Source organism: Malaclemys terrapin, chromosome 2 (assembly GCF_027887155.1).
Source record: "Malaclemys terrapin pileata isolate rMalTer1 chromosome 2, rMalTer1.hap1, whole genome shotgun sequence".
NCBI lineage: Eukaryota > Metazoa > Chordata > Testudines > Emydidae > Malaclemys > Malaclemys terrapin.
In genome coordinates, this window is record NC_071506.1 from 238987246 (window position 1) to 239014243 (window position 26998).

A 26998-nucleotide genomic window follows, 5' to 3' on the forward strand; every position below is an offset into this window, starting at 1 on the left:
CTGTAGTGAAATGGTAGTCTAATTTTTTCTTTTTTACTCTTCTCATTGTCCCAACCCCTCCCCAATTCCTACCCTTGCAGAAAGCTCCAGGTGATGTTTCTCGCCCTATTCTCATCCAAATAGCAGAATCGGCCTACAGGTTTGCCCTGGGTTCAATTGCTGGAGGTTAGTCATGAATAAGTGCAAGAATTTGCATCTTCACTGTTTGTTTTTCTTTCTTTCTTTTTCTCCCTTTTAAGTGTAGGAAGACAAAGCCTTGCCTATCTTTCTTTTTGAGCCATAACTATGAGAGAGAATGAGAGCAGGGGGATCCCGTTGTTTAATTTCTTTTGTACCTGCAAGTGATCAGAGATTTACAGGTGGTTTTTCTGTCTGGCTTGTCACCAAACTGGTTTCATAAGAGTCAGGCTAATGATGAGGAAGGGCTATGATGATGCACTTTTAATTAAAATGGACTGTGACACCCCTTTATGGAACCAACTTATATTGTAGATGAAAAAGACACAAGTGATTATTGAGATATAAGCATAGAATGTGTCTATTACTGTTAAAAAAAAATTGTATGCAAAATAACACTTTTTCACACACCAAATTTTGTTTGCAGCTGTTGGAGCTACTGCAGTGTATCCAATTGATCTGGTGAAAACTCGAATGCAAAACCAGCGCTCTACCGGGTCATTTGTGGGAGAACTTATGTACAAAAACAGCTTTGATTGCTTTAAAAAAGTGCTGCGTTATGAAGGCTTCTTTGGACTGTACAGAGGTCAGTTTCCAAATGTCATATATAATAATAATATACCAAAAAAAGTTTTCTGCCAACCTGAATTCCTCAGTCCCTGTTGTTAGGGCTTGAATAAAAAAAGGAAAAAACTAATATTTTGGGCCTGGTTTATGCTTGTGTAGTCTAAATGTCTTTGATCAGACTTGTTGCTCCTAATATTAAGTCACAACTCTTCTAGGTCAGGGGTCTGCGAACTTTTCCATAGTACAAAGCACATCTCAATAGAGAAATTGTCTTGGGGGCCTCTTCCTCCCTTCATTCACAATGTCATGGACCACCTCCCCTCCCATCTACAATTGTATAGGATTGCTGTGGCAACTGCAGCAATTGCTTACAGGGAAAACTTAGTATTAGAAAAGCTTTTTTGTCCCTTTAGCGGTCTTTAGTATGATGCGTGTCTTGTAATTTTTGACAAAAGTTAATCAAATCATCTACTTCTGCTCTTCATTTTATTGCACCCTCCCATCTGTTCTGTATCTTTTGGCTGAAAACAAGAAGGAAAGCCAATACCATGTGAACAGCCAGCTCTCTTTTGGACTATCAGCATGTGCTTCATTGATCACCAGTTGTCCATGGGAATGCAGTTTGTCATCTTTTATGTACATCAGCCCCTGTTATCTTGCTAGCCATGGCTCCAACTCAGAACCCAACAGACTGCTGGGTTCAAGTATTGACACAAAAAGCAAAAACATCAACAGTATTACTTCAGGTTATGGATAGGTAGTTACAGATAATCATAAACTGATACAAGTGGCTGCAGTTTTTCCAGTGGCAGGAAAAACTTTCTCTTCTTCTGGAATCAGACATATTAAGTACACTACCAGCGGTAGTTTTTGCTCCTCTGACACACAGGTCAGTGAAGATTCTGACTTCCATTTCCTATTTTGTCCTCATACAAGCCTGGATTGAAGCTGATTTTGGATATCTTTTTAGAGTAAGCATACGAGATACTGTAGTGACTGAACATCATTTCTGAAAACAACTCTTGTTTTTGGTCAGACTTCCTGTAAGAAATTCAACCTGAGGCAGACATGAAGCATAGAAAATTTCAGTCCAACAGATTACAGTTTGACAAAGTTATGAGCAACTGAAAACAGAGAGTTATAATACAAAGTGTTAGACAACCGTAATAATAGTGTGCAGTGGCCATGTAGAATTGAGGAAGAGCTCTGTGTAGCTGGAAAGCTTGTACCTTCTTCCAACAGAAGTTGGTCCAATAAATACCAATAAAAACCTGACTTGTCTCAACTTTAATAGGTGTTGCTACACACTCTCCCCGTAACGCAGTGCTCGCCGAGGCATGCCCCCCTAAGGGGTGTGGAGAAACGTTCGGGGATTGGGGTGTATGGTGGGGCCCGAGACAACATCCATGGGGGGAGGAGGGACAGGGAGAGAGCGCCATTCAGTTGCAGCTCCATCCCCAGCCACAGTTCCGCCCCACCCTCATTCCATCCTCGCCCGTGGGCCAGCTCTGCTCTCATTCCCTCTCCATCCGCAGGCCAGCTCTGCCTCTAGCCCCAGTTCTGCCCCCATCCTCTGCTGAGGAATCCTTGGCTGTGCAGTAATGGGGGGAGGGGGAGGGGCACGGACAGATTCCATTACTTGTATGGGAGGAGGGTACAGAGGGGAGCGCGACAGGACAAGTTTGGGCACCATTGCTGTAACATGTGCTTTGAATTATTGGATGTTGGTTGACTAATTCCTCTATAAAACACAGATTATGTAGATTAAACACAAAGTATATTTAATGATTCTGTAGCTAAATGTGCTACATGTTTTTTGAGCAAATCTAGTAATTTAGTAGAGCGCTGACAGATATTTTCTTCTTGCTAGAGGTTTCTCGCAACCAAAACCTTAGAAAATGCCCAACTATTAGATGAAAAACATAATTTAATTTCCTAGTATCCAGCTGCTTTACCTGCGTTTCCAAAATAGCAAATTGGCGCCATCAGGATGCGATGAGAATTCCATTATATCGTCTTCTGAAGAATTGTATAAACGGCTCTAACACAGAGGGATTTCAGATTGGGGAAATCACACATGTCCTGCATAAAGATAAACTCCTTTTGCTCATCAGGGGGAGGGATAGCTCAGTGGTTTGAGCATTGGCCTGCTAAACCCAGGGTTGTGAGTTCAATCCTTGAGGGGGCCACTTGGGGATCTGGGGCAAAATCAGTACTTGGTCCTGCTAGTGAAGGCAGGGGGCTGGACTCGATGACCTTTCAAGGTCCCTTCCAGTTCTAGGAGATGGGATATCTCCATTATTATTATCATGTTGTTTGTACATTGTCCTGTCTTGCTCCTTTTGGCAGTTTTTGGGCAAGTAATATTGGGTTTATGAGCTTCCTCCACCACAGCCCATCTTCCCCTTTATCTTGAAGTATATTCTGAATCAGTGAATTTGCAATCAGTTTGACAGTGTTAATGCCCTAAACACAGGATTATGATCTCATTTCAGGATTAAACAGGAGGAGAAACTGGATTATTTTGAACAACACAGTCATTGTAGAGGCAATTTGCTGGCAGACTAAACTGCATTTTGTACAAATGCTTTGTTTAAAGTTTGCTCTGGTGTAACTTCCCTTTTTAAAGACGAATATAGATGGAATTTATTAAAGGATTTGGAACTCCCTCTAGCTACTTGCAGTGGTTGTTGGGCTGCTGCCTGATTGCCAGGTGTATGACAAAAGGACACTGGGAAAGTTTGGCAGCAGAGGGGAGGTTGAAGAGGTTCCAGTTAAGTTTGGATGCTGAGGGGGATGACAAGAATTTGAGGGACTAATTTACAGATTAGTACATTCACCTGGTATATAGCACTGTGGTTACTTTGACAAAAAAACTTCCCATGTCACTTCATGCTACTGTCTGTAGTTCCCTATAAATTCAGTATTTAAGGTTAAAGTAGCACATATGTGCCACTGTTCAATAACTGAGGCTCTTTATTGTAACATGTTTGTTAGCAATGGAAACTTCAGTAATCTGAAGAACTCTGTTAACAGTGCAGTTATTCAGAATTGAGATAGTTGGGCATTAAACACTCTGCACTGCAGTGTAGACAAGTAAGCGGCAGGTCTTCCAGACCCTACTTGGGATATTTTTTAAACAGATCACATTTTTCCTTTCACTGGAGGGAACAGAGTTTTTTTTTAATTTCCACTCCAATTTTTAAAAGAGCAGAAATACCATGTCTTAAACCACTAATTTCAGATAAGGGTAAATTACACCATCTTGTGGATGTAAAGAGAGCATTAGATTTTCTTTAAAGAGAATTTGGTCCTAGAGATATTTGGGATGGTGTCACTTGGAAGGCACCTAGATACCCGTGATCATGAGCACAGTGTAAACACTGGTACATGCTTTTCGTAACTTTCTAATGTGTCAGTGTGGAAATACCCCTTCTACTGAGGTGAGGGGAGAGACCTGGGATATTTGACCACAAATGATACGGACTTCATTTTTCTCTTAATTCCGAAGATGGAGGTGCCATGATACCCCCAACTCCTCATAATCTATAGACTTTAATCACTCCTTTTAGTCACCGTATGAATTTACATGTGTCTCATACTACTAATGAAATGAGATCGCTATGATAGAAACTTCATTTTCTGGAAACTTGCATTTGGGTACCAATTTATGGAGTGGTAGTACTCTCATATTGTCTGTTTTCCTGTGTAAATAATGTAACAGGAAAGTTTGCAGTGTTCAATTGCATTGTGTGTCATAAGGGTTTCAAGCATTTTACATAGGTTGAGCAACAGCTGTTCTCATCTATTCACTTGTTTGTGTGGTGTAGTTACCTGATACAAAAAAAAATAAAAATAAAGCGTGGTGTGAAACCAAGATCTGATCATCCACACAAATCTGTAATATATTTTTGATGAATAAGACCTGTCTCCCCCACTACTGAAATGAAGCAGAAACAGTTTATGGTGCTGATTTGATATATACTGATTTGAAAATTGTTTCTCTGATTAAAGCTCTTAATTTAATTTGCAATACTACATTTTTACCGTATCCATCTTTGCCTTCTTTCAGAGCCCTAGTATAATGTGAAGATGAGATGTGAGCTCAGAAACCTAAGATGTGCATAGATTGTATGGGGAAACTCTATTAAGTAGCATTTCTCTTTATTATATATAATATTTTATAGGTGGCACACACAGCAACACATCTAATTAAAATTGCCTAAATATTTTCATACTATGAAGGTTGTTTTTTAGATGTTTTATAATTTTCACTTTCTGCGTTGAAACTTCCTCTCTGAGGTAAATTTTTGTGGAAAGCTTTAGTGAAAACAGTTCAGTTGGGTTTTTTGAGTGCAGAATAAGGCAGATAGGAAGAAATGACTTTTGCCAGGATAAACACAGTTTTGCTACTTTGAGTACCTTTACTACCTTGAACAATTGGTGTAGAAAAAATGACAAAGTGACCATTCCCAAATCTGTCCAGTGAAAATCAGTTTGATTTGGCCTAATTATAACGCTTCCAAAAAATGGACACTGAATATATATATACAATTTCTTTAAATTAACGATCTCCCAATATTTTGTCACTGCACATGTCTATCAAAGCCCATGGGAGTTTTTCTGTTGATTTCATTGGGCTTGAGGTGAAGTGTGTGAAGTGTGCATTCACTGTCTGTTATATCCCAGCTATACTCTGTTATGCTGGTGTAAATTCAGTTTTACTTTAGATTTATAACGTGATGATTGCAAATAGAATTAGGTTCAAAATAAGGCACGGATTGTTAGAATTCAGTCTTATTCAGTATGTGTCCCTGCCTCATTCATTGCGCACAACTGGCTGAATGAGACAGGGGTCCTATGGAAAAAGTAGTAATTAATTACATAATCACACATTATCAGAGTTGTATTTGCATGGAACGCAGAGTTAAGGTTGCACATGCAACTAAAACTAATTGAAAATTTTCAAAATTTAAAATTCTTCAGCCAAATGTGGACAATTTTCCTTAGCAAAATTTCCCCCGTTTTCAGCCAGCAGTACGTGCAGTTGCACCATTGGAATTTTCTTTCGTTTGACGGTTCAGCAATGTAATTGTAATGCTGTTTTAACATAATTGTTTTGGGTGGAGAAATGTACGTGTGTGCTTGTAATGACGCACATAATTAATAAATACACACTATTTCTTGAAAAGCAGAATATAGTTTGACTGCTTCTGAAACAACAAGCCAAATGATACTGTTCTCAGCAAATGTCAATATCAACCAGAAATGCTGGAGGGTTGGAGCAAGACAGAAAAAAAAAAAAAAAAAAAAAATCTGTGGGTCAGATTAATGTATTTTTCAACCTCTTTGTCATCCAAACATCCAGTTTGGTGGCAAAAAAGGCCCTTTGGGAAGCAGGCTCCTTAGACATAGAACTATAGTTGTAGCCTCTTCACCCAAATATGAGAATTGCAAATGTTAGATTTAGTGTAATTTTCCCTGAAGTACTGTGTACATTATTGAAATACTTAAGGCCTGTTCCTGCAACTCTTGCTCACAGGGTTACTTCTCACATATGTAAATAGTGCCATAAATCATACCCCCTTCTCACTGTACACAGTGCTGCACTTGAGGCAGCATTCTATCCCTACATCCCTTCTGTAAGGTTCTGTATCTTCTTTAGATCATTTCAGCTGAACTTTTACAAAAATAGATTGTTCACTTTAATTCAACAAAGCTGTGCTGACCAGAGACTCTCAGTTCCAACTTAGTGCAGCTCTGTTAAGAGAAATCAGAAATTCCACATACTCATAGCTAAATAATATAACTTCCAGTGTCTAAGCTTTGGAGAATTAGTGCTCTAGACAAAGTGCTTCACTTAAGAATGCAGTTGTACATGTTTGGCTGTTTTGCATTACTTTCTTTCATATCCCCTTAGGTCATTCCACCTAATGCTATTGTTTCATGCCAGCAAAATGCTTTATTCTCTTGATTTTGAAATGCAGATAACTTGTTTCACACTGCTGAACTACCTTAACTTTTGTCTGAAGAAATAACAGAACAAATTTTGATGTGTAGAACAGAATACAGTATTATTTGGGTAAACCTGTCTTGGTATATAAAATTCTTAAATCACTAATATTAGTTTAAGTGCAAAGTAACTAATATATGGATAGGAAGTTGCTTTGACTTCATGTGGCAGTAAGAAGTTTGTTCTTGAAATGGAATGTTTAAGTACTCATTAAATGTAATAGCAGAAAATTGCCTAAAAAATTGCCCTAGTTTCTGTGTGGTGATCTTTGCATATAGCCGTTGATTTGTTTAGCTAATACTAAGCTATTTAATACATTTAAGCTCTCTTTGTGTGTTTACAGGTCTTTTACCACAATTATTGGGAGTAGCCCCAGAGAAGGCCATAAAACTTACTGTAAGTCTGAAAGTGAGGGTTCTAGCCTTTAGCCATGATTTGTATGTCTGAATTTCCAATGAGGAGACGTAGGGTTTTTGTGCTTCAGTGTGTTAGACTATATTCCATGTATTTTGTTAGATGAGGTTTTACTTCCAAAGGGTCTGACAATTGCTCAGATCTCAACCATGGCACTGCAAGTGGTGTACAAGCAGCTTACTTGTATTTCTGAAAAGGGGCTGATTTAAACCTATCATTTGGGGGCTTGATTCAAAATGTACAAAGTCTCCCTAATCCACTAGTTTTACTCCTGTTTGTTTTGAAGTAGCCCAGACCTTGATTTTGTTTCTTCTCACAAAGGAATACGATTTTTTCCCCCGCAGCAGTTGTGTTTAATTCCTAGATTAATATAAAAGAATGCTGGCACACAATGGAACTCTGATATGAAAGGAACCTGTTTGCATGTATTCCTATTATGTACATTACTTGCTCTTTAGCTCATGTAATTTTAGATTTTCTGAATACTTTGAAGGCATTAAAGAATTTCTCATTATAACCTAATCATAATGCATTGTTTATACACAAAAGCCAGTGATAATGTTTCTTTTTCATTAAGCTAACATTGCTATAAAATGTATTGCATCTTGAAATCCAATTTTAAATCAGCTTTCAATTACCATTTTGGAGACTCTTATGGAAACTTATGATTATTTCATATATCTTTAAAATAATGTGTTTATTTGAAAGAACAGTACTACAGCCAGCTTTACAATATTTCATATACTACATAAGATTTTATTTAATATCTGTGACTGTTTGGCACCTTGATAGATGTAACATCTGGATTTATTAGCATTTTTAATTGCAGAAAATTTGTAATTACTGTGTGCTTCTCACTCCTTATTTATCAGCTTTCATAAATCCTTGTTTTTAAGGTTAATGATTTTGTGAGAGACAAATTTATGAACAAAGATCGTTCTGTCCCACTGGCAGCAGAAATTCTTGCTGGCGGTTGTGTAAGTATCTTCTTTACATTTCCTGCGTTTGGGAGAGATTAAAATATACTACATAAGATTAAATTTGTGGACTAAGGTTTCTGTTTAACTGCAGATCCAGTACAAGGACAGAATCTACTAGAGCAACTCAGTTCTTTCCTAGATAGTCCAGTTCTTGATGTGGAAGGGTAAACATTTCTATGCTTCTTGCCTTTTAACTAATTTGTATAATTCTTCACATCTTAGAATTGTTTCCTTAATAAAAGGCACATTGGCTGCAGCTTATGGCCTAAATAGGATTCATGCTAACCTTTCCAGAAGTTAATAATTAGTGCATTATTTCATTGTGGCACCCACTGTGCGATGTCACTTTTTTTTCCTGATCTTGTATCGCGCCCACTAATTTTCACTTTTTGCAGTGATACTGGCTTTGTAAATGGCAAAAACTACTCATGCTTCCTTGCGTTCATAGGAGACGTAGGCTGTGTAATGTTAACTACTGCATAATGCATTCCTGAATGTAGGCTGTATTTAAAACCCACCATAGTTTAGAAGACTGTTTTCCTTGCCCAGAATAGTATTTTAGTGAATAATCTGTATCTCATTCTGCATATTTTACACTTTAGTTTAGTTCTATCTAGTCATACTATATCTCACTTTATCTGGTGTATTGATTTTGTTCAAGCGAATATAAATACTTTAAGGAAAATGAACTCTTGTTCAAAGACTAGTGCACTTTAAAGATAAAGAACACTGTTTATTTAAACTGGCTTTGATCACTGGGGCAGAGCAGTGCTGGTATATTTTCAATCTAACGTAGTTTCTGCTGTCACAAGACAATGAGGTCACATTTTAAAGCAGTTTCTATCTGTGCTGAAAATTATGTTGAACAACTTAAAAACAAAGAATTCTATCTTAACATCAGTAGTGCAGAGATTCATGTTGTATGTGCTTGCAAAGAGCACGTTATGATTATCTGAGCCTCAGGGTGAAGTTGTTTGAATGTAGTACAGACTGAGAAGTCCTGGCTTTCTGTAATTCTCATGGGATGAGGCAGGATTTGGCTGCTGTCTGACTACTGCTTCTGTTTGATCACTGACCTGTCGTAGACTGCCAGGTACCCTTGTTCTGTAACTTTAGGAGCATTCAAAAAAAAAAAAGAAAAAAGAATGTGGGCCTGTAAAGACCCAAATAAAAGCACACACTAACTGAAGGGAAAATGCAATAAAGTACTTGTGGATACAAAAATGTTTGCCCCTCCCATTTAGAAAATGTTTAGTTGTGTGCATATGTCATATAGAATTCAATGCATCTTTTCAACATGAAAATGCACTAAATTAACCTAGATTTGTTTTATTGGCAATCTGAATTTTTTTATGTAGTGCAGATAACACTAGTTCTTTCACTGTAACCTATCATTTGTGAGACTGCTGCAGCAAGCCTTTTTCAATAGTTCATTGTAAACTAAGGATCTGCTTTAAGAGGAAGATTGCTTGGGACTTATTTTAAATATGCTGTAAATGTTGGATTATCCCAGTTGGTATTTGAAATATAAAGTTAATTGAGATTGTGCATAAAGTTCTGGTAAGAGATGTGGTGGCAGAGTGCCTTGAGTTTTCTTTAATTGAAGTGTTTCACTTAAGGGTACAGTTTAGTTCCAGGTAGATAGGTTGTGACTTGTATTGTCTTCCTGCAGGTGGTCTCATTTTTTTGTATTTGTGCATACACTTCAAACGTACAGCACAGATTGTCTTTAGAAGTGATGCCTAGTTATTGGCTTCAATGGGAGCAGAGTGAGTTCTTTGGAAAAGTCCACCCTTGTCTTTTACGTCTACTTAAAACATTGATAATCTCCCATGTGGGAGGCAATCAGACAGTGGTATATAGTATGTCAAGACTCTGTTATGGCTTATTGTTAATCATTATCCTACAGAAGTTTACAGGATTCCAAGAATATCAGAATTGCTCCTAAAGGAGGGCAGCCAATTAAGATGAATTTTGAAGGGGGAAGCTGTCAGATCAGCTTCCCACTCCCCATGCTCAGATCTCAACTACAAATGGGTGATAAATTTACATTTAAAAATATTGGTCACCTTCTCTGATCTCCTAGGTCTGGAGTATTTGATTAAGCAGGAATGTCTACACTTTTTCATCTAATAAACTTGGGTATTTATTTTTTATTCCAGTTCTGAGCACAGTGGGAGGACCAAGCAGCTCTGTAGATATATTTGTCTCTTTGGGAATACAAAGGGCTTTCAAGGGTTCAGTATCACATGAGCAGTTCCACTCCGCTGTTCGCCCAACCATTGCTAGGCGTTGACTTTTAAGTCCCTGGGGAGCTCACCTTGCATCATAATTACTGAGAATTAGTACACATGGCTGACTTTTGCACTTGTAACCAAAGCTGCTTGTTTCATTGAACAAGCCTTTTTCTGTTTTGTAAACTGTTTTCTCCCCTGCAAAAAAATGCAGAAAGATCTTTGCTTCATGACCTCATGGTATTTAGTTCAGCTAACAGCCTGTTTCATAGCTTTTATTATGTGAAGATGAAAGTGGTAGTTTATCTAAAATTAAAAGAAAATAAAAAAATTTCCTAGAACACAATTAAAAGAAAACTGTGACCTTTATAGATTATTTTGATATAGTAGTTTAAGGAGGGTTGAAGTGTAAATCACTCTATTGAATCAGAAATTCTAAATTCTGCTTCCTCACTTATAAGGAATTCTACTATTATAAGGTCAAACTGCTGCTATTATTTATTATAATTTATTAATGTATATTTAATGCAGTAATTTGCCTGGTGCTTGACAGCCATGAAGAGATGTGATTCCTACCTATTTGGTACTCCTTTCTTCATTTGTGGTTTATGAGAATTCTTTATAGTCCCTTACACTATTATAATACTACAAATCTTCATTTCCAAGATGTAGTAAAGTGTCCAATGATACTGTGGGGCTGGTATTCAGATCTGCTAAAGACCTATGCAAAAAATATAGGTTAATTTCCTCAACTTTAAAAATGCAAAAACATGTTACATGAAATTGTCCTAATATTGTGGCTACCTGCAAGAAGACCATGATAAGAGGACAAGTTTATGGCTAGGTATAGGGTGACAGAGGCTGAGCTCCTTTTGTAGTAGTAATAATGTTAAAGCTTCCAAAAGAGAACATTTTTCTTCCCAACTTTCAAGTTATTTCACATGGGTAACTGTTCCAGTGAAAGCTACTGGCGTCTGAGGCCATCCTGGTTTAATGATATACCACAGTATTGACTGAAAGGGAAAGAGGGACCAACAAAATGTAGAAAGCCAATTTTATTTTGAAAAATGGTTATTAATATTGCACATAGCCACTTAGGGCTGTTACTGGTTAAGACATTAAGTAATGTTTTTGATACAGTAACACGAATCGTTGTCTCGTTTGGATCATAATCACAGAGTAAAAACTCCAGTTGCATTGTGATTTAAAGTAAGACTGACTTTTTTTAAGAAGACATCTGTGTCATAAAACATTGAGATGAATATTCTGCTTGCTTGCGTAAATATTAGTTTTCTTTGTAAATGGAGTGATGGCAAAATGAGTAACTTGTGTTAACTCTGGAAGTAGGGACAGACATCCAAGTACTGAAAATAAAATGTACATAAAAAATACAAACAGTTGGTCACTGGATTGTTACAAAGAGTAGGAAAAATAGTCAGTATGACTTAAAATAAATACCTATTCAAAACCTCTAAACTACTTGCATTGATATAAACACCCATATAAATCAGTAGCCTGATACTTTTTAAGAAGCACTACAAAGCAAAATGTTGTTCTTCCCTTAAGTATACACAGTCTTTCCCTACATAGCATCTGTGTCTCCTCACTATTAGCTGATTTTAAATCACGTAGCACAGTATGATTACAGCTCCCGTACAGACTTGTTTTTATTTAAGTTGTTGAGATAGATTTAGATATATATTTCTAGAGGTTTTATGTTTATAATAATAAAGCTGAGACATACTGGACCTGCTTGGATAATCTCCGCTCTCCCATGGAACATAAAAATTAGATGTTATAGGATTTTAGGGTTTGCTTAACTAGAAAGTGTGCAAAATTCTTGTTAGGAATAATTTATAAAAGGTAAATGCACTAACATTCCATGGAAGTTGTGACAAATAATCAATCCCACTGCAGATTCTTAATACTGTTACTTACAACATTGCTTTTGTTTTTGAAGATAATAAAGATGAGTCCAGTGGTGTCCTGTGAGTTGTGTTCTCTCTCTAGCATATTGTAATCAAGGCACAGAGCTGGAGGATTGCAACTACCAGAACCTTCCTGGATGTCTTGCCTGCAAGAATCCAGAAACTCTCGCAAGATTGTAGACTAAAGGAAACTGGAGGTGCCATTTCTGTTTTCCGTGTGCAGAAACTTAAAACTGATAAATTTATTATATTTGGCTGAGAAATCTAGGTTATGGATAAAAAGAAACTCAGAGCTATATGCCAGGGAAAAAAAAAGTGCGTGTCAGAGAGAAAATAGAACAGTCTCATTCTTCTTAATGCTAAAAGTTCTAGTACAGTGTATTAAGGTTGTTAGAGAAATAATGGTGTTCTTTATGATTGCTGATATTAACTTTGAAAGGAAACTGAGTACACTTTTTTGAACTCTTAACAGATTAACTCTAAGAGGTCTATTCTCCCATCGATACATGCATATAACTTCCATTAGTGTCAGTGGGAGTTGCACATGCATATAAAAACCCAAGATTCACTTTTCTGGTTTAAGGAGGAACTGGGGAAGATCCAACTTTATTTTCATTGCCAATTGAAATTAAAGCTGCCTATTTATTAACTTGCTTAAAAGTCCCTTAACTTAAATTTAGCTGTTAAGAGTATGGCCTTCTTCTATGACTTACTGTGTATGAATACATTTTAATTATATATAAAACATTAACCTCTTGTACATATATCTAGATTCATACTCAAATTTAATTTGAGAGGTACTGTTTGGTAAAGCCAGATGTGCTTTAAAACTGTTACATTTGAATTGTTTCCAATTAATTGTTCATCCAACCTTAGTTGTTTTAGGTGTTGTGTTGAAGAGTGGTGGCAGTATAAAGTAACATAATATTCTATCCAGGTTGTTGTAGCAGAAAGTCGTCTTATTAGGGAGGGAGAGTCTGTGGTGTATATTTATCCTTCCACCCTCCAGACCAGATGAGGAATTCCAAGCTACCTTTCTTTGTAGTTTTGGATTTTCTCCCACTAGTTCACTGAATCTTTCACCCACCCCATCTGTTTAAAATGGCCTTTCTTAAAGTATGTAGGGCATGATCATGTACACACACAAAATACCTGTTCCAAGTGATAATTTCTCTGCAGTATATATATTCTTATTATAGGCTTGTTCATTTAATGTATATTTTCCAAGGCATATTCCCTGTGACAAATCAGAGAGGCTGATGTTTTCCAATAGAATTTTTACAGATCATAAAACAATCTGGGGGAGGGGCAGCATGGTTTTAGTGAGATTTTTCAAAACCTAAAGCATACAATCCTTTTGGACTATAAAATCCCATTTTTTCATTGAATGTGCTTAATGTTCTCGACATTTTAAATATTTAAAACATGGTTTTACTACTATGTGAAAGTTTATTGTATTGACAAGATATTTTATAGCCCCAAAAATATAATGTTTTAAATTACCTTTAACTGCACTGTACTTTCCAATCCTCCTTTTAAAGGAAGCTGAAGTTTTTAGTGTTAACCAATACAGATCCAAAAAACTAAAATCTTAAATCCAAATCAGGACTTCAGATCCAGTTATCTAGTAGAAATGGGAAGATACTTATAATGTGACATTACCAAGAAATAATGGATTACAGTTTTAATACAGCTACCATGCCTTAAGGCATGGAAGGTCTGTAAATCATTAAATGATACCACTAGTAGTCAAAATAGACAAAAGTATAGCAGGCAGAGCCAGATGTTAACATATTTGACAGGGCTGTAACTTAATTGCTTTTATGACACCAATCAAGTAGGCTCCACTTTGATTTCTTGGCGAGGGTTCTGAAGAACAGTTTTACCTGTAAAGTGGAAAATAAAAAATCTACTGTTTTTCCATTGCAAAACTGGTCAGAGCTTTGTAAATAAACCATCATTTTCTGTTTAGCCATGTTGTTAAAAAATGAGGGTGAAGAAATCTCAATAACTTGTATCTGTTTGTCTCAGAAGTTATTCAAGCAGGAATCTACTTTGCTCTGTTTGATCAGACTAATTGCAATTCCATTTATGGATTGTTTAATGTGAATGTCTGAGGGAGCTTGTTCCCCAGTTTTTGCTACATATGGGCATTGAGGAAGCTTTAAGTGTTTGAGATTGCAGCGTGGCAACTTGGCCGTTTAGACTATCCAAACTAAAAACCTTTAACCAGAGCTAGAATAACTACCCCTCAAAGGAGATGCACACTACTTGTCAGTATGAGTCTGGCTCCTTTGCCGGGCTTATGAATGTCCAGTCATAAGCAGAGTGAGCCAAGTGGTAGTGATCACAGGTGTGCTGCACATTTTCAGTGGCAAATGTACATGTACTGTATGCGATGCCCATTGCTGGATAATGCTATCCACACCTCTCTATAGATAGCACAGACAGGAAGAGGGTGAGCAGTAGTTGGTGAAAGAGTAGAGCTCTCCACCTTCCTGCCAGTCAGGAGATAAGTGGATCACCCGTCTCAGCAACTGGGAAGGGACAAGCAAGTTAAGTCAAGATCTGGCTGGTCTGGGTATCTCCCCTAGAGCTGGTTGAAAAATAGAAAAAGAACTTTATGAAAAAATGTGAAGCAACTTCCATTTTACATAATTTGAAATGGCTCTCCCCTCCCCCCCCCCAAAAAAAAAATTAACTGTTCTTTTTAGCCAAAACTTTATCAAAATGGTTATCAAGACTTTTCATCTACTGAGCCCCTGGATTTTCAATAATCAGTTTACTGAAAAATCCTGGTTTTCAGTAAATGAAATATTTTGAGTAAAATATGAAAAATTAGTGGAATTTAAAAAAATCATTAAATCTTTCATTTTTTTTAAAAAGACACTTTTCAAAAAATAAACTTTGTCTGAAATTTTTGAATGAGCTCTGTTCTCACCAAAATGTGAGTGCTCCTACGAAAACATGTCTTGAAGTCTCTCTTGCCTCCTAGCTGATTGGCACATTTTTGAAGCCTGGCTTTCGGTAATCTGGGACGGAGTTGACCTCTCTAGAACCTAGTAGATAGGAAAGGGGATGCCCAGTGTAAGGGTATGTATAGTGATACTCTTTTGATTTTTTGGTATTTGTAAAACATGACTTTTGAAGAGACTAAGGTTGTTTAAGACCCTTGACTGGAACTCGGTACATCTCAGGTTCAGTGTCTGGTTCTGTCTATGTTACCGCGGGCAAATCACTTAATCTCAGTTGCCCATATATGAAATGAGGATAATGCTGCTTCCTTTCTCTCACCCTTTGTGTATCTTGTCTATTTAGATTCTTATCTTCCTCAGGGAAGGGCTCTTCTTTAATATGTGTTTGGACAGTGCCCCCTAGGTGCCACTAAGCAAAACCAAAAAAGTGTGGGTGGGGAGGTATACATAGTAACATGCAGCTTGTGAGGGTCAAGGACACAAGGGGTTTTCTGAACAGCCTACCAGGCAAATTATTAAAGTCTTAATAGTTCCATTTCAAAGATTAGGAGTGATTGGGAGAAAGTGACACCTTGATGGGATTTTATTCCAAGGTAGGGATGGGATAGTTCTTATATATGATGTGTGTGTGTGTCCATAAAAAACAGCAGTTGCTATTAAAAAGGCAGTACTGATTCTCATTTACTGCATTATTTCTCCATCCTTATAATAGGAAATTACTACTATACCCTAGGCAACACTGTGCAATAACTATTGAGAAATGTTGACATTTTTCTTATAGCTACTAGCGTAGGACCCCTCTGATAGGCCACACTAATTACAAAATAATATTTTGATCCAGAGTGATTTAACTTCTGTATTGTCATAGTGCCTGAATGCCACAACCATTGTGCGGATCAACATAATGACAGTTCCTGCTCCAAAGAGCTTTATGTCTAAAACCAAGACATGAGAATGAAACACATGAGCAGTCCAGGGTGAGGGTTGAGCAAGGGGGTAACAAATAACTATAATATGATATGCACAATCGTTAGCCAGTCCATAGTAGTGATCACAACTCTCCACAAGCTTAGCCCTCGCCAGGTTGTACTTCCCTGCAAGCATTATGGAAGAGGTGAGTTTTGAGGAGGCACTTGAAGGAGGACAAAGTGACAATAGATATCCAGCCAGCTGTAAAGTGTAAGCGATCTCCAAATACCCTTTGCTGAGAGTAGAGTGTAAAAGAGATCATGGGTTGGAGATGATGGAGGTCAGAGCAGTTAAAATTACATTTCACAATTACTGAAAAAGTCTGTGGAAGGAGAAGTCTGCAGCTTCATTTGGGCAAGGGATCATTTAAATTCACACCACGTACAAATCCACAGAACTTGCTTCCTGAAGGTTAGGCTTGAATTTACACTTGATCTTTTCAATGAGTTCCTAGCAATTTCCACTTGTGAAGATGGGTCTCATTTAGTCCATAGGTGCAAAAAACTCCAGTTATACTAAGATATGAAGTTCCCATTCTTTTTAATGTGGTGGTGATGAAATCCTACTTATGACTGTAAAATACTTATAGCACAGCTAGGTGACTTTTGACCTAAGTAGTCAAGTATAAAACAGACAAGTTACTTCTTACATTGATGTGTAGTTAAAATGGTATGTATTTTTTCCCATGGGGTGGAACCCCATTTTCTTCTTAACAAAAGAAAAATACTTAGACTTTTTCCACTCTTCCTTTTCCACCCAGGGAAGCAGAGCAAAATTAGGAGAAGGGGTATGATAGATGCATCTAGACTACTGTACAAGGCTATACTGCCATCGAGAGGTGGTCTGATAATATCATAAGCTCTAAGATCAGAGTAGTGTCACTTATGGGGAACTGTAAAGAAGAAAACATTAACTTACATTTTTTAAAAAGCACACCTTTTATATATTTTATCCATATATGAAGGCTCATTAATCATTTTATAGTCATTGTGGTTTGTATAGTTGTGTGTTATGTATAATTCTTGGATGATGGAAATATTCAACTTTTAGTCTCATGCCTTCCATCAAATAGAGAGTATAAACATTATCATTAAAAACCACTCAAGTTGTAAGTTTAAGTGATGCTTTAAAAACAATAAAAATAAATGATGTCTTTACATCAGTTGTTAGATCGTTGCAGTATAGTGTAGTTTGCAGTACCTGCAAAGGATTTTCTATACAGCACTTTTAGGATGAATTCCCACACATTGGTCACACTCCCCTAAGGATGATGCTACTACTGTGGCTGCAGATTTTCTTCTTGAGTATCTGAAATAGGACATAAACGACAGGATTGATTTTTGTGCTGATTTATGTTATAGTAGCATCCTTATGGGTTAATGAATGAGATTTAAAATATGACTTTGAAAGAAGGAGAATTTCAACTCAGTAATTGGATGCAGCGAGGTTGAGCCCATCCATGGTTTGTATTGACACAATTATAACTCAGCCTATGGCAGGCTTGTCTTCATTAGTTGAGAAGGAATTTTTAACCTAAGAATGTTAGGATCTGTGAAAAGGAATGTGTTTAACTTTTTTAACTAAAGCATGTGTACTTTTAAATAATTGTTTAGCTGAAGTGGAAAGAAAATCAGAAATCCCGATGTGTGTAAATTTTTCATTCTAAATGAAGAAAAAATGGGTGTTATCCGGATATAGTTAAAAGGTAAAACGTATATTAAACTCTTAATACAATTTACCCAGAAGGGATCATGATGTAGAGTGCTCATAGAGGGGAGACAATTAAGCTTGAGTATTTTGGATTTAATAGCTTTTTATTCTTTGATAGTTTCAGACTGAACACATTGTTTATAAAGTCAGCCTTTTTTTGTGCAGGCTCCAGCAATATTAAAATAACTTTCTACTGCAAAGATTACAAAAAATGGATTTAAAGCCCCTGACCATTTTTACAAAGTAAAATGACAGGAAGATGTGTTGCATGAGGTTTTTGTCTCAGTGAGTTCCGTAAATAGACAATACTAGCAACTAAGGATACACTTGTGATTTCAGATACTGGACTGGGTTCTGTTCCTGGCTCTGCCACAGACTTGGTTTGTGACTTTGAGTGTCTTAGGGCTTGTCTACACTGGCAATTAACAGCGCTGCAACTTTCTCACTCAGTCGTGTGAAAAAACACCCCCCTGAGCGCAGCAAGTTGCAGTGCTGTAAAGCGCCAGTGTAAACAGTGCCCCAGCGCTGGGAGCTACGCCCCTCGTTGAGTCAGGCCGCAACCACACAAGGCATCTTAAAGCGCTGCCATGGCAGCGCTTTAGTATTGACAGTGTAGACTAGCCCTAACTTAAGCTCTGTTTCAAATTCCCTATTAGTAAAATGAGAATGATACTTGCCTGATAGGTGTGTTGTAAGGAAATGGCCTTTAATGTTTGTGAGGCTTTCATATTGTAGAAAAGCTCATCAATACTAAACAAGTAGAGAATGGTTTAATTAGGAAGTATTCTGGCCTTCTACACATTAGCCCTTTCTCCCTAAAATTTCCCATCATTGGCATTAGGATAGAGCAGATACCAACATTCAAGACTAGGTGAACACCACACCCAGTGTATGGTAGTGCTACCACTGGAGCTGTATCAGTGCTAGCTGGTGTCGATACAGCCTTAGAATTTTAGCTGGTGAAGAAGGCGTGTGTTGGAAAAAATGTACACAAACGCATCTTGAACCTTTTAGTCAAGTACAGTCTGGCTCATAACTGTGAATTGCTAACGGTTTGGGCTTTTGCAGCAGGGTACAGCTGCTATGTCTTTGGTCAAATCAATATGCAAGGTAAGCTCAGCACATGACAAAAGTTGTAAGATATTTTGGGGGGGTTCTAGTTAATACTATTAGAGAGATTTTCTTGGACTTGCCACTTGAAGCTGTTTCTACAGAATAGTCTGCCTTTTTCTTAAAACCTTCCATATGGGCAGGATAAACAAGTAATCACCATTTGGCTTTTGGGTTCTCGGTAATACTTTGCTCTTCTAATATCACCTTCCATCTGCAGACCTCAGAGGGTGTGTCTGCACTGCAATTTAAACACCTGCGACTGGCCTGTGTCTGCTGACTCGGACTTGTGAGCCTCAGGCTGGGGGGGCTGTAAAATTGCAGTGTGGACATTTGGGCTCAGGCTCCAGCCTGAGCTGTGGGGCCTTCCCCTCTCACGAAGTCCCAGAGCTCAGGCTCCAGCCCAGCCCAAACATCTACAGTGGCTAAAATGGACCAGCTGCAGGTGTTTAATTGCATTATAGACATGCCCTGAGCGCTTTACAAATAGAAGCAAATTAAACCTTCCAGTATGAGGAAGCTAAGTGGTAGAATCCCCATTTTGCAGATTGGAAATTGATACAAAGGAAGGGTAAGTGCCCAGAGTCACTAACACTTAATTCTGTATGTGTCATAAGTGGCTATGGAACTCTGAAACTTGAACTACAAGACACAGTTTTGTCCCGAATATATATATATATATTTCTTTTCTTTTCAGAAAGACACATCTGCTTTATACATATATTTCCTTGTTCCTCAAAAGTGAATTTGTATCCTTGCTCTGGCATTCAGATTTACACTTTTCAGTATTTTTTTATGGATTTGTAAATTACTCAATACATTTTAGTGAGTTTTCCTCATCCATTTTCAGTTTTATAAATTGAACTTCCATTTTGTCATCTTCTTTTGGGTTTTGATATTTGGTTTCCTGTTAGTGAAAATAAAAGAAATACGTGTACATTCAGTCAGGACACAGTGAACTGCTAGGAAATCGGGTGTGGAGAAAAATGTGGAGAAAAAATAGTTTATTTTGCATGAATGTAAATCTGTTCATATATGTGGAATGAAGTTTATTTGATTATTCTTCGAATAAAGGATTGGGAACAGTCTGAATTTTAGTGATAGTATACCTCTTTTTTAAAATCTTTGTTCTAGAAGAACAAATGTCTTTAAAAATAAAGTATGGAAAAATTACATAAGATTGTGCCAAGGGCTGAAGATTTATGTAAAGCAGGAGCACTGACTTATAGTTAACTCTGGAAACCAAATGGCGAAGAGAAAAGGGGTTAGGCTTAAAATAATGTTTTTCAAAGGAGATCTGTGACAATGTATATTCACAAATGAATATAACACATTGCATGTAGGATTTTTCTCTTCCTCAAAATGAAAAAGGACCTAATTGCATGTAGGAATACTTAGGATGTGCCTCATGAAGTGAAGCTTATGTAAAATAGCAGTTTATAAATCACCATAAAGGCTTTCCAGTAATTCTGATTCCTGATTTTTTGGGAGGTGTGTGGATGGGGAGGAAACTGTGATAGCAGCAGATTGGCTGTTTTATCACTAATATTTTGTTTGAAGAGTATATCTTAATAAAATACAGAATTGAGGTCAATGTGCATGCTGAAGAATTTCTGTTGTCAACAGGAATAGCAGTTTTATGCGTACCAGTATTCTGGTTTGGTAGAAGCAGCTAAATTATGCCAATTTGAAAGTCAAAACCAGTTGAGCTGCACAAGAGCATGCTTTTTATGGTCAAAATAGGAAACATTTGGGATATTTTGGAGGTTATGTAAAAACTTTAATTTGTAACCACACAATATAAGAGCAGTCTAAGTGGTAGGCAAGAATAGTTGCATATGCCATTTGCTGTTTCTCTGGTGTATTAGTTAAATAGCATTACAGCACACTTTTTGTTGGAAGATGGTTAATGTGTGCCATTATTAATTTTAAAAAACCGCAACCTCTCCTCTCCTCTCCCCAAACAGGTGCCCATAGTGCTTCAGATATGATACTTTTTCATTTATGGCTACTTTGATTTTGCTATTTCATTCTAAAATATTATTTTTTTTGGCATTAGTTTTTGCTTTTCATGCAAATGTGGGTGCATACCTGGTACTGGAGCAGGATACAATACTTTTGCTGTATAACTAAGCAAATAGATATGTGTTGAAAAAACTGTCTGCAGAACTTTGGATTGGGGTTTGAGTGAATAATATTGCTTCTACTTAATTTAATGTAATACTTTTTTGTAATTTTGATGCAAGAATGAATCTTTAACAAGATCTGTCTATGTAGTCAAAGTGAAAAGGCTGCATGCTGCAGTAGTTATCATGAGTAAGATTAACAGAACTAGTTAAGACCCTAAAAAGGGAGTCCATTTTAAAGACCATTACAAGTAGTTTAAATCCATTTGTGAGATTTAAAAAAATATATATATATGTAAATAAATCCAGTTTACAAATAGAGATTTTTTGTTAAACTTCTTGCAGTGCTGCAAAATAACTAAGATTTTGCAACAAAATAATGATCCTGTGTACAGATAATGATGTGCAGATTTCTGAAGACAGACTAAAATGACATTTGATAATATTCAAATTTGGGGGTCCGTAACTTCTTAAAAGCACAGGAAATTCACTGCTCTAAATTCATATGTTCTCTGGTGTTCTGTGAACCAGTGCCAAAATTGTGAGAGAGATTCTGCCAGACCCTGCTCTTCAGTAGCATGTTTAAGTACTAGCAGGCAGATCTCAGTTTCTTTACTTAGTTATTAATTCTTCCTTTCATTTTATTACTTGCTTTACAACGTTCTTGGCTTGTCAGTATTGTGAAAATTGATGTTGCTGAATGTTTTCTTCTAACAGCAACTGAGCTAATGTCTGTACTGTAGTACAACTGAGCTAGTGTGATGTACTGTAATGTTACTAACATCTCTCTCTCTCCTTCTCCATTCCTCATCCTCCACACTGAGTGGGGGTAGGTGTTTTACCTTGTAGATTGTAATGCATTAAGTAATTACTACTAAAAATCCATAATTTGAAATGGCTTAGCTGACTGTACCAGGAATGAAACTTCTTTCTCTTGAATGTTGCAAGATCTTCGCCGGTCATAGTTTCATGTGTTCGCATGTTCATCTTTCCCCTTCCCCTTTTACTTTCAGGCTGGAGGTTCTCAAGTAATCTTCACAAATCCACTAGAAATTGTCAAGATCCGATTGCAGGTGGCTGGAGAAATTACCACTGGTCCACGAGTTAGTGCCCTCACTGTATTACGGGACCTAGGCTTTTTTGGCCTCTACAAGGTAACTTTTTATTAAATGTGAATTGAAATCCAATACTAAGAGCCTCTGTAAACAAGAGACATTAATTTTAGTAGATTAATTCCATCATGCTTAGGAAGGTTGATGTGCAAATATGATCTGTACAGGACTCATCTTTGATTCTTTACTGCTGCATGAGATAGCTATATCCTTATCCTTTACTTAACAAAAGGATGATATGAAATATGTACCCATAATGCATAGTCCTAGATTCCCCTCCCTCCCCCAATGCACACACACACAGGGGTAGAGGTAGAGATATGGCAATAAAAAGCATGGAATGTTGTGGCCCTCTAGTGTTCCCTGCACATATACCTAAACAGAAAGGCTGTAGAATGATATATGCATTCCAACCATAGCTACTCACAATGATATGTCTTTATCTAATGTTGTGAATTTAGAATTATTGAAACATTGTGAATGTAGAATTATTCAAAACTATCCGGTCAGATCGTCTGCTAGCTTAAATCGGTATAGCTCCTTTGACTAGAATGCACTGGTTTACTTCATGCATCTAAGGATCTAACCTAATGTCCTACCCAAACTATAATAAAAATTAACTGTTTTCCAGAGTGTAAATCACTTGATTTTAAATCCACTTTTGAGGTGTTAAAACATAGAGACTCACTTTTTTTTGGAGTTGTGGGTTTGATCTGTTGCTACGTTTCACTTACCAGCTTATCCAGACGTTATAATTCATTTTAGTGATAAGCATTTAAGTGCCGTATAAAACTAGTTTAGAAATACAGACAACAGGAACCAAAGAGTCTGGCATAAGGGCAAACTCCATAGTTCTCTGGCAAGTTTTCCCTGCCAGATTAACAGACCAGTTAGTAGAAAGGAGAGGGATGGGATTGTTTATTTTTATGAGTGGGCACAGAGAGCCCCGCACTGTAGCCATTACCCATGCGAGCAATCCACACTCAAGTGAGTAGTCAGTTCTCCTCAGTTTATGCAAATAAGGGCAGCCAGGTTGGAGCTTTTTGTAGATAAGCATAGAAGGATAGGACATCTCGTTGTCCATAACATTAAATGTCATGTCTTAACAAGTTTAACCACAGGACAGAAAGTAATGGCTATATTCTAGTAGTTCTCAAACTGTTTTTTCCATTCTGCAGTCTACTGTGTACAGAAGCAGGATTGACCCCCTTCCTACTGTACATCCTTAATCCAGTGTTTGGTGGCGTAAGGCAATATTTCTGTGTATTTTTTGTAGTGATGCAGTTTTAAACTGAAACAAAAGACAGCATGAACACCATCTGAGTACTGAAAACAAAGTGCCACCATATTTACGTGTCATTTCCATTTGTAGTCATACAGTTCTTAAATTGTTCTGTTAACATCACAATGGAGAAATTGGCGTATGTGAGTGGATGATGTATGTGTGTTTTGGCCTGGAGAGTAGTGCAGACATCTGAATAGGACTTAATGGGGAATGGTTTTTCCCTCTAAATTGACTTGCTAATTTTTTGGCCATCTCACTGTAGCTGATCCTATTGTATACACTCCCAATAAATGACATCAGGGTGTTGCTTGGGGCCAAGGTTACAACTGAAAACGTGTCTGTAGTAAGAATTCCACGTCCCTAAGGCTATACAGGCTTAGAGGACAGGTAGTGAACTTTACATATTCTAGTTGAAATGAATGAGAATTATGATTAGAAAGAATGGCAAATTACTTGATTAGAGTAGAGTTTATAAATAACTTTTCTGAGCAGCCAGTGCTAGTTGTTGAATGCAATTGGTTATATTCTTTTTATTTTAAATAACATTATAGTCACAGGTCATTGTCACTTTATTTTCATATCTTAGTGTAGAAGCTTTGGAAATATTTGTTTGCGAGGCACAAAACTTTTTGTTAACAGCTTATAATGATAATTTCCAAATGTAATTTTGCATCTGAACATGTACCAATTTTAATCACAGATTATGCCATTACTGTGCTAAATATTCACTTGAGAGACAAGCTTTATCCACACTGTGAAAGCCACAGAAGCCTATTTTTTGTCTCTGATTTTGTCCTTTTATACATTTGTGGAATTCAGTGCCTATGAAAACTTGACAATCCTGGCCATCAAAATAACACTTATCCACGGAACATATACAGTATAAACAATGAAGTAAAGCTACTCCAAACTCCTGCACCAGTCTGCCTCACCTGGACGTGGAGAGACTTAGGGGTGAAAGTAGTCATCTTCTGAATTTTCTTTTTCTTAAACAGACAGCACAGATAAAACTGGAGTGAGATCAGTAACTCACTTCACATAAAGCACCAGTCAGTCATCAGAAACTACTGCCCCAAAGTATATACCAATCTGGAGTGAATTTTAACCAGTGACTTGAACTGAAAGACACTATTCTTTTTTAAAGCTATATAGATCAATTAGCAAACTATTAAATTAAGTAAATACAGCAGTTGAGCATCTAAGTGATATTAAGTGCTCTAAATATATTTTTTTAAATATCTGAGTGAATATGGACCCCACAGTGCTAACTAATAAAATGTTAGTACCTTGATAAAATATCTGTTTATTTTTATAGTAATTACTCTAATGGGGGTAAGACAGATCTTCCATATTTTGAACTTGTTTGTTTTATGCTCAGTGTCCTTGCAAAGATAGTTCTATGATTAAAAACTCTGACCCAAACTGTGATTTCCTTCCTTTAGTAGGTATAAATCAGACCCCACCCTGCTCTCAGGATTGTAGAAACACGAGAAACATTTTTCTTGGATGATGACTTGACCTTGTGTTTTTAAACTGTAGAGTACTTTAACAGGCTGACAGAGGTTTGTCTGGAGTTCATATAAATATTCAGTCTGTTTAGCAACCAATTCTGGTGGACGGATGCTGTTTAGGACCAATGAATTTATCATCTAGATATAAACATTAGAAGCCATCTTTCTGACAGAGTGAGCAGACTTTGCCCCTCAGGGGGTCTTAGGTGCCAGACATCTCTTTTAGAGGCTTTAGTTAAGCCTTTCAAGGAGCATCCACTCTGGTTCTAGCCATGATGGAATGTAGAACTACCCTTTTGCTATTTGCCCTATTGAGCTCTGACTTCTTTGTATATGGCGGTATCTCTTTAGGTTTCTGTTCCCCCTCCCCCACCTCTTAACAGACAGATAAATCTCCATCCATCCTCAATAAAGTTGATGAAGAACTGAACCTGGCTCACCTAGGGTTGATAAATATTGCCATCTTACATCTAGCAACCCTAAATTCCGTACATCAGACTGTCAAGCTGCTAGTAATGTTGCTCAGGGCTAAATGCTACTGTAGGCATGGATCTGAGTGGGGGTTGAAAGGAGGAATGGCAACATCATGACACTGCTCCTCTTTCCATTTGACCCTACAAGAGCCCTTCCTGAGTGGTCTGGAGTGGGGAGGAGATGCCCATTCTCAGCTGAATAGTTTCCCACTGCTTTGCGTCATGTGGCATCATAGAATAACTTCTTCAGTGTTAATTTACTCCTGCTTTCTGAACTCTCCTGTCCCTAGGGCCAGTGGTAGTGCATCTGGGAAATTTGAAGAAAAATGATAGTTTAGACAAGGTTAAAGTGGGTTAGTATGAGACATTGTAGCAGTAAAAGTACCATTGTCCTTTTGTGGATTTTTCCTGCAGAAAGAGACAGGATTCTCTGTGAGTTTCCACTTGCAGAGTTTCCTTCTAATTGTTCTTTTGGGGGTGGGGAAAATGGGCTCCCTCCCACTCCCATTGCATTATATGGCAGAGGGGTTGGTCCATGGAAAACAAGAAGCTACCAGAGGCTCAAACAACTATGTTGAAACTGTTTAATGTTTGCAAAATGATATTTTTTTTCAAAAAGGGGAATGGATACCTTAACTAATCTTTTCAAGTATGATGGATGAGAACAGTCATAGTACTTATCAGTCAGTTAGTCCATCTGTAAGTACAATAATAAACCTAAAGTATTACTTGTCTGTACAAGGCTAGCTTTTATATTGGGAGTTCGAAATCTTCTTCCTAAAGAATAGTCCATCAGTCTGCTGCATGCCAACTTTTCAGTTCCTCTCATGCTGTTTTGGTACTGTATTGATTTCTGGACAGCAAGGAAGAATCTGAAAGATTTGCATTGATTCTTCTTTCTTTAATCAGAAAAAAATGTGTACGTATCAAAACTGGCCTATTTACAAAACACCCTATACTTTACATATCAGTTATGCAGGAAGAAGTCTCCTTATTAGAATTTTGCCTAAGTACACCTCTACCTCGATCTAATGCTGTCCTCGGGAGCCAAAAAATCTTATCGTGTTATAGGTGAAACCGCATTATATCGAACTTGCTTTGATCCACCGGTGTGCGCAGCGCCCCCCCCTCCTCCCCCCCGGAGCCCTTCTTTACCGTGTTATATCAGAATTCGTATTCTATCAGGTCACGTTATATCGGGGTAGAGATGTAGTGACTGAACAAGGACGTCATGATTTGGCTCAGTAGGAGTTTTTTTGTCTGACTGTATCACTGTATCACTTAAGCATACAGTGAATTCTCAACAAATGCATAATATTCAACTGAGAATTGAACTGGAACTAGAGAGCAACAACATTAGCGCATCACATAATCAATTTCTTCTTATACCTTAGAAATCTAATATCTCCATCAT

The 26998-nt window shown here is 37.3% G+C and overlaps 1 protein-coding gene across 2 annotated transcripts in view; it reads left to right on the plus strand.

Moving 5' to 3' along the window:
• The window catches only part of SLC25A13 (solute carrier family 25 member 13), a 136479-nt gene that overhangs the window by 94576 nt on the left and 14905 nt on the right, over positions 1 to 26998 (plus strand). For both annotated transcript variants that reach the window (XM_054020387.1, XM_054020388.1), the window contains 5 exons: positions 81 to 165; positions 605 to 763; positions 7101 to 7153; positions 8068 to 8148; positions 22217 to 22357. In XM_054020387.1, the coding sequence (XP_053876362.1) occupies positions 81 to 165; positions 605 to 763; positions 7101 to 7153; positions 8068 to 8148; positions 22217 to 22357 (519 nt within the window). The remainder of the gene's footprint in view (positions 1 to 80; positions 166 to 604; positions 764 to 7100; positions 7154 to 8067; positions 8149 to 22216; positions 22358 to 26998) is intronic.